The 8,801-nt window shown below is 34.7% G+C and overlaps 1 protein-coding gene across 1 annotated transcript; it reads right to left on the bottom strand.

The window, feature by feature from the left end:
* Positions 1–654: 654 nt before the first annotated feature.
* hoxc11b (homeobox C11b) lies at positions 655–5,426 on the bottom strand. The gene is made up of 2 exons (XM_027176554.2): positions 2,943–5,426; positions 655–1,647 (listed from the first exon to the last, which is right to left on the bottom strand). The coding sequence occupies exons 1-2, from the start codon at positions 3,637–3,639 to the stop codon at positions 1,415–1,417; spliced, it is 930 nt and encodes a 309-aa protein (XP_027032355.1). The 5' UTR covers positions 3,640–5,426; the 3' UTR covers positions 655–1,414.
* Between the last annotated feature and the right edge of the window lie 3,375 nt (positions 5,427–8,801).

Here is an 8,801-nt window from a genome sequence, read left to right as displayed (position 1 = left end):
CTGCTTCTAGGCTTTTACACACACACACACACACACACACACACACACACACACACACACACACACACACACACACACACACACACACACACACACACACGCACGCACACACACACACGTGTTTTCTTCTGGCTATGTAAGGGTCATACCTGGACTGCAATCAAATCCGCTCTACTTAATACTTTACAGACATTTCGTCAAAGTAAAAAAAATGAGTAAGATGAACCGCTTAACTGCACAAAAGTGACAAATTAGGAATCAAGCCTTAATTGTCTGTAGCTGGTTTTATTTTGCCGAAAAGCAAACTTTCCGAACTCACACTGATTTGCGAAAGGAAACGTTCTCTGATTCCCCAATTACAGGCTGTAGTGGTTTTAATGTTCCTTTACGTTTAACATTAAATCTTTCTAAATATGTGGCCTTTCGTTTGCGTAGGAGCTGCTACACATTGCTGTTGACATTTCATTTCCACAATTACGTCACTCTTTTTAAAAATCACCTTTTTCTTTCACATTTTAAACTTATTATATCTTTCTCCTTGTTTCAGTTATATGAGACGTTTTGATCGTTATCCCTATGGAGTTAAATATTCTATGGCGTTAAATTTCAGTTCAAAATTAAGTTCCAAATTCCAACTTTCAGAAAAGCTATGTGTTGAATTAAATAAAGAAAATGAGTTTCCTTTATTTTTTTAAGTACATTCTTAAATTTGCATATGCATATATTCAGCGCCTCCCCCTCTCCCCTTCCATTGCGTAACATGTAAACAGCTAGCATAAACAACAGCTTACAATGGCATAGAAATAGAAAACTCTGCAGCCTTCTCTTCACTGAGACGTTTTCTGTTCACCAGAATGGATAATGCAAGTGAAAAAGAAATTCAAAATGAAATAAAAAATACATATTTACAGTGAGTAATAATAGACAATGGTGATTAATCATATTGCATAGTCTCAAAGGTGGGAATTTTCCTGTAAATAAAGAGTCTACAAGATTCTAAAGAATAATAATAATAATAATAATAATAATAATAATAATAATAATAATAATAATAATCTTAGAGACAATCAACAATTTCATCGAAACGTCCATTACAATATGTCAACTCAGAGTAAAATAGTTATAGTCGATGGGAAGCTCAACTAAAACCTAATTCTTTATTAGAATAAGGTGTTTACATGATGGAAATGACCTTCTTCATGTATTACTCTCTTAAAATCATTTATGCTTAAGATCGATGACATTATAAAGCAAGATATGCTGGGCGAAAACATGTGTCCATAAATGTCCCAACTTTTGCGTATCAACAACCAAGTATTAAAATCAAGCTCTGTCTTCATTATGATTCAACTTTGCATTGCATTTTTTGGGAATTACTATAATATCCAGTATATGAGAAAAAACCCAACACAGTTCACAAAAGAGGGTTACCGGAAAAATACTGCAGACGATCTCGACTTAATTTCTTCTCTTTCATTCGTCGGTTTTGGAACCAGATTTTCACCTGTCGATCGGTGAGGTTCAGCATGCGCGAGAGCTGCAGCCTCTTCTCTTTGTTGATGTAAACATTAAAGAAAAACTCTCGTTCGAGCTCCCGGATCTGAAACTTAGTGTAAGGGCATCGCTTCTTCCGCGTCCGAGTTGCACCTTTAAATTTAAGATAGAAGAAACATATATTTTACTAATATATTAAATACAAAAAATAAATAACAAAACAAACAAAATAATGAAAAAAAAAACGGCCCAAAAATGCCATTAACAAATAATCTAAACTGTGGTTTGGTCAATGTTTTCTCACCCTGCTAATTACCATGAGCAGGAACAGCAATATTAGAACCGACGACATATTGGCATTTTTCTGGTTTTCTAAAAAGTGATTGTGGAAGTTCAATAAACGTGATTTGTAGATGCACTCATTGGCTGTGTATTAATAAGCTTACGCTACAAACGTAGGTATAGCTGTAGTTATATGCTTATTACTGATTTTGGGTTTAGAATGAAAAATATATATATTGAGTTTATGAGATGACTTTGAGATTTAAATACCTTCCTTTCTCTCAGGAAATACCTTTACCCACCGACATTATTTTGCACAAATATACATGTATTCTATTTAACGTTAACCGTGAATGCAGGATTATAAATCTAAAAACTACTTCAGCCATTATTTATTATTTAACATTTTAGTGAAATTGGATCCCCTCAAGAATCACAAATCGACTGATAAACGTGCATTCTCGAATAATTGGGTATTATCAACCTAAATATATTCACAACACTGAACGAAACTTGGGAGCTTAGCGAGGGTGCATGAATTTGTTATAATTTGTTCTTAATGGAGACTTAAACTTATGACTGTGTTCTTAATGAAAAATGAGGTTCTTCTGCTGGAAACGTTTACAATTCCTATTTATTATTTTAAAGCACTGAATTAGACTGATATGGAATACTCCGTGCTAACGTTAATGAGGAAGCGAGTGTTAAACCCACTACACTACTAAGTGGAAGCAACACATGCAATGCGAAACCCCCTACAACGCCTTAAATACAATTACCAAGCTTATACTGCGTGTAGGTTTAAATAGCACTGTTCTGCCCAATTGCTTTTACCCTCCATGTCTCCTTTAAAAATCCCCTTTAAATGTCTATCGCGCAAGTTCATGATCAAAGTTAACATTTGTCACAACAGCTCGCTCTTAAAATTTCACAGACTCACATAGCGCTACGCTTGTGTGTAACATATCGTTTATTTCTTTTCAAAGCCCTTTTCCCGTCGTAAAAATTCTTCTTGTTGCAAGAAATAGGTTTTGTAGGTTATAATAAAATCCTTTGAATGCTTATAAAACTGCACGTAAAATCTGGCCGGCGAAACGCAGGGCTCGAGCCCTTCACCCTTTTTATTTTCTCTCTCCTTTCTCCCTTTACAGCTGCCTGATACCTACTGGAGTGCTCGTTTTTGCAGGCACCGTCGTCTTTCGCCGCCGAGGACGAGGCACCAGACGCCGTGGTGGCATGCTCATCCTCCTCGTCGTCCTCCTCCCGCTGGTGGTCTTTTTCTGGGTCGGTACGCGCCACCGGATCCGGTTTGCTGACGTCCTCTTCTTTTTGCACGCAGTCCTCTACGGACCCTCCGTAGGCACCCTCGAAAAAACGATCAAAACCTTGGGGGAGGACGTTGTTGTTCTTTCCCGTGGCGGGGTAAAAGCTTGTACCGGCTTGTTGATGAAGATGATGATGATGAGGATGATGATGGTGGTGGTGATGGTTGTTATAGACACTCTCGTTCTTCATCAGCATTTCCGTCATAGAGGACGATGGCGGAAGACATTCCTCTGCCGCGTAGCACGGCGCGTAGCTCCCTCTGTGGTGCCACTTGGCTGACGGATCCAGTCCGTACGACACGTCCCGAACAGGCTGCACGTGAGACAGGCTTGTGGGGTATGGGTAAGCAATCTGACGCGAGGAAGCCTGCGGCAGGAACGACGACACCGCAGAGGAGGAAGTAGAAAACTCGGGCACGTAGTAGGCGCAGTTGGGGAGGTAGAGACTCGAGCCGCAGCCCGTCCGTTCCCCAAATTCGGCACCTCTGTCTTTTCGCGTCTGGGAGCAGAAGTTGCCCAGATTGACCGAGTTAAACATCGTCCTGACTCATGCACTCGGAGTACAGTCGGATGGATGTTTTTTTTTGCGGGGGGGTTGGTGGTGTTGGTGGTGGGTGGGGGGGAACTCGAACCGCAGAAGAGAGAAAGGGGGGAAAAAAATTTGGGAATGCGAGATGACGCTCGCTTGCTTTCCGTCTAAAGTCGCTCCTAAAGACACGTGATCGAAAGTAGATATATTGTCGTATATCAATTTGGAAAAGCTTAACGTGTGGAGGAGTGGTTCGCTTTAAGTTATAGTGGTAGAGCTGCACACGGTCGGCTTTCAGAAGACCACAGAGACGTTAGAAGTGATTATCATATAAACGTATAGCAATGTGTATGCTATATTACGCACATGCGCAGTATTATAGGTCTCAAATGAATGCAAATTGCATATCCTTTGTAACAGAGAGACGTTGCATTTGTGATTATGATTTAAAAACGTGTAATACACCATATTCTATTCGATATACATTTTAGGTTTATTAAATTATACGTAATCACAATAATTGTTGATGGTCGAATGCATATTATGCAGTTTTATTTAGTATATTGAGTCTAAAGCTTACTGCAACACACTTTTCTATATTAAACATAAAGAACATTCTCATCTGGTATTATCGGAATTGTTGCTAATTTATTTCACGTACAAAGACACACAAGTACATACATACAAACAACCATATTAAAATTATATGACAATTACTTTAGTCTAGTATAAAAACTATGCTGTGTGCGGCTTAAATTAGAAAATGCATAGCATATTTTTCTGTCATAACGATCATTTTTGGAAGCAGAACATCGTGCAACTTTGGTTTTGGTATTATAAATAATTAGTACTTACTAGGCCTTAATTAGGAGAAAACTGCAAAATCCAATTTGACCTGACCATTGACAAACCGAGCGAGTTGCGAGTAAAGCAAAAACAAAACTTACTCCTCAGTAAAACAAAGGGCTATTTTCCCTAGAATCTTAGATCTGTGGAGAATTATTTATACACGATGTTCACGTCGACATTAGGATTCGTGTTGTGGGTTCGCTGCATTTCGGAAATTTCTTTTTTAAATATAATTCAATAAAAATGGAGTGGATATCATGAAGAACTGTTTGTACAAATGGAGATTTTCTATGGATAAATGCTCAGGCGTCTTCAATCAAGTACAAAGGAAGCAGACAGCTGTCCAGACAGCACTTGAATTTGACCACTGAAGTCTAGTGAGCGACAAGACTGTCATAAAGTGCCAAAATAGTTGCAAAGGTATCTTCGCATGGCGAAGAAACGTGCAATCAGATCTAAACGTTTACTATCTTGCTATTTAAATGTAAAAATTGTGATAAAGATTAGTAAAGCTTTATTTGAAACACTATTATTTTATTATGTGTTAACTATGCTAAACGACTAAGACTGGCTTGAATTTTGCTAGAAAGAAAAGACACAGTAACAGCTTCAGACTGCTGGTATGTAAAATGGCTTTACAAGTTGAGTTTATGTCTGCACCGATAGTGTGCTAATGCAGTAGAGGCACTGAATAAACAAGCTTAACGAAAACAAAAGCGCCATGTTCGTCTTTTTCTTTGTCTGAATACAGTTTGAAAATGTACTGTCACTGTGAGTTTTCAGTAAGCGTTTAAGATAAGGATCTGGATGCAAAGCGTTTGTAAATGGAAATCTTGCAAACGTTTTCAATGAAATCATATATACATACATACGATTTGCATACGATTTGCTCGCTAAAAAGACGTGCAAAATGCATAATGACTAATAAGTTTCCTTAAACGAATCATTCAATTTTACAGAAATATTATTTTTTTACGGCTTATGCATTCTAAGAAATTTGTGCAATTGGCAGTTAATGTTTTGTCAAAACATTTGTAAGTCTCTCAGAATACTAAAAAAAATAAATAAATTCGAAGTTAATAGATCAAACCTGTCGAGCGGTGAAGATAGTTTGTTCTCATTCTTAAAATTCTCATTCGCACATAAATCGGCTCTGAAACAAGCCTTAAACGTGGCGAGCGTGTTAAGCAGTGTTATTGTCCCCTCATGGCTCAGATCATTTTAATTGGATGTAAGCCAAGCTATTAAACCCGCTCGTATGAGCTGTGAAAAGGCTAAAACACCAACAAAACAGCCAATTGAGGGTCTTATAGACAAATCTTACAAAGAAATAATGCATATAAAATACATAACAAGGAGAAATGTAGACACTGGAAGGCAAAATAAAGTCAGATCTTACCGAAAGGATTTTTTCATACCAAATGTGTTAGACACGGCTAATGTGTTTGCATACACATTTATATATATATATATATATATATATATATATATATATATATATATATATATATATATATAATATGAAGATACACATACGCACACACATACATACGCTCTTGCCCTGTTGTGTTAAATATAATCAGATTCTCCAAATAAGATATGTTTTCTTTAATAATTGGACACGCGTCCAATCTCGATATTCAATATGCGCTTCATGGACTTTCTTACAAAATTGTATTACCAAAATAAATCACAGCAAACTGTGTTTTATTTTACATTAATAAATATATTCGAAATACAAACTTAATAAAATCTATACTTTAAGTAAAGCTATTTTTGACGGTGAAAAAAACGTTCATGATCAGAAATATCACTACAATTTTGTTTAAAATCCGTTTTCTACTTACATCTTGCTTGTCATTTTTTATTAATTAAGTAGGTTAATAATATAAATTTAAAACATTCTAAAGTGAAAACCCTAATTTGTGCATAGTAATATATTTCGTCATGATAATATAGATAACGAGTATCTATAGCTTTTTAAAAGTAAATTTAGAGAGAAATGTTATCTATAGATGTTAAAATGCAAAAGAGATTTAATTTTTCATAATAATGACAGGAATATAAAATAACTTTCTTTGGTTCCCATCTCTATGACTCATAAATGAACTTTGCCGCTGACTAGGCTATAAGTTACCTGTAACAAATTTAAGGGCCGCAAAGTATGTGTGTTTATGAGCACGCGCGTGTTTTTCCCTCGTGGTATCTGATATATAAAATAGATTTACGAGAAAGGAAATAGTATCTGTATTTTCTTACCGAATATCCGTTTTGCTTTTTGGTTCCTACAGCATTAGGGCCTAATTGAGTCCCTCTGTTTATGGGGTTTAATTTCCTCCGCGCTACTGTTTCTCTCAGATCTCTGCGTTTGAAGTTGTTCTTCTCGATCACTTTAAATCTCTTTAAATTCACATCTTCATTTCTCATCGCAAAACAATTTCTTCCTTCCGAAATGCAAAACCGCAGTGTCTCTCGCCCTGTAACTGTGCTGTAAGTCTTTCTTTAAACCTGAACATAGATTTATCGGAAAAGTTGCGCTTGAACTCTTTAGGCTACAAGCTTTTCTCCATTATTCCATATATGGCGTCTTACTAACTTGACCTTCAATTTATACACGTACCCGCCCACAGAGCTGGACCACAACACCGGGTACTGAACAAAACATGTCATTGCCAACCATTAGCTTGTTTATCTAAAATATTAACTAAAAATATTAATCTAGTAACATATGAATGCTAATTCTACTAACAATCATCTTGTGATTTATCTAAACCACAATGACAAAAATAGCTTCTTGACTTGAATTTAAACAAGAAAACAGTAAACAGTAAAAATTGTCTATATACAGTAGGAGAAAAATTCTAAACTATCGACTGAAAAAAATACGCAATCACTGTAATCATATTTTGTATTAAATATATCATAATTATAGAGTTTTAAATTACACGCTTTTCGTTTGTGGGTTGTTTAATATAATAAAAAGCCATTTCACATACCATTTATTAATGCTTTATAATACCATTTATTAATTATGGTATTATAAAGCAGTCGATTTATACTAGTTTTAAATAATAATGTATATTTATGTATTTAATTTAATAGTTTAAATAATGTCTAATAATGGATATAAAATATTTTTAATAATGCACACGTCGATTATGCACATGACTACTTATACGTGATATACGTGACTAAAATTGTACTATTATATACAGATACATATATATTTTCACATACGAAACATACATTTCTCAACTTACGAAATGCTAGCGCCACATTTACCTACGCAAAATATATCAGCGCTGTATTATATAATATAATATATATAATAACACTTAATTTTTTTTTAGCCTATTTACATTTTTCTACCTGACGGCAAATGACACAAAGAATTCAAGTGCAAGGTTATGACCATTGTCGCGCGCAACGGGACGCTTGAAATGAGAACGCAAAATATTTGTGTTTGAATAAATAAGATAATTTTACTATTAAACGCTGTGGAATGTAGTTTAAAAACTGAAATTGAAACTTTGAACCTCTTTAAATGTAAAACTAAAATAAGGATGTTGTTGCTTTAAATGTGGTTTGCAACATCAAAAACAACAATAATACAATAATAATAAAAAGTATTATTATTATTATTATTATTATTATTATTATTATTATTATTATTATTATTATTTTAACTCACAGCTATGGAGGAAATTTAGCTCAAAAGCTTAAATTGATGACGATTTTAAGATTTTAAATCGTTTTATGTTGTGTGTTGCTACACCTGTATAATTTAATACCTAACAGAGTTTTCGAAGGATACAAATGCATTCTAATATCATAATAGGTATTATGCATAACTCTATCTTCTTTATATGTTTAATTTTTATTTTCATCTGTTTAAACATTGCTTATTATTATTATTATTATTATTATTATTATTTGTTTTTTTATTTATTTATTTATTTATTTTTAAATTATTATTCAGTTTGTAAATAAACATTGGTAATCATGCTAAACTTAACATCCCATCGCAACTGAAAACTGTTTGTGTAGTGTTTTTGTTGTGCTTTGTTTACGTTTATTCAAACTCTGGACAGTAGTGTACATTTACCATTTCAAACAACATAAACACACATCCAACCAACCAATCTAACACACACACACACACACACACACACACACACACACACACACACACACACACACACACACACACACACACACACACACACACACACACACACACACACTGTACTGAATCTGCAAACGTATGGAATAATTTACTTTATTTAAAGAAATTCAACATGTTTGAAAAGTACATTTGTATT

The sequence above is a fragment of the Tachysurus fulvidraco genome, chromosome 2, assembly GCF_022655615.1.
Source record: "Tachysurus fulvidraco isolate hzauxx_2018 chromosome 2, HZAU_PFXX_2.0, whole genome shotgun sequence".
Taxonomy (NCBI): Eukaryota; Metazoa; Chordata; class Actinopteri; order Siluriformes; family Bagridae; genus Tachysurus; species Tachysurus fulvidraco.
Note: the sequence above shows the minus strand (reverse complement) of the source record. Positions and strands in the feature narration are given on the sequence as shown.

What these genes read in the sequence shown, in the direction of transcription:
- hoxc11b (XM_027176554.2), bottom strand. Translation starts at nt 3,639, where the DNA reads ATGTTTAACTCGGTCAATCTGGGCAACTTCTGCTCCCAGACGCGAAAA. An exon ending in CTGCAAAAACGAGCACTCCA is followed by an intron (nt 1,648 to 2,942) that starts GTAGGTATCAGG and finishes TTAAATTTAAAG; the next exon opens with GTGCAACTCGGACGCGGAAG.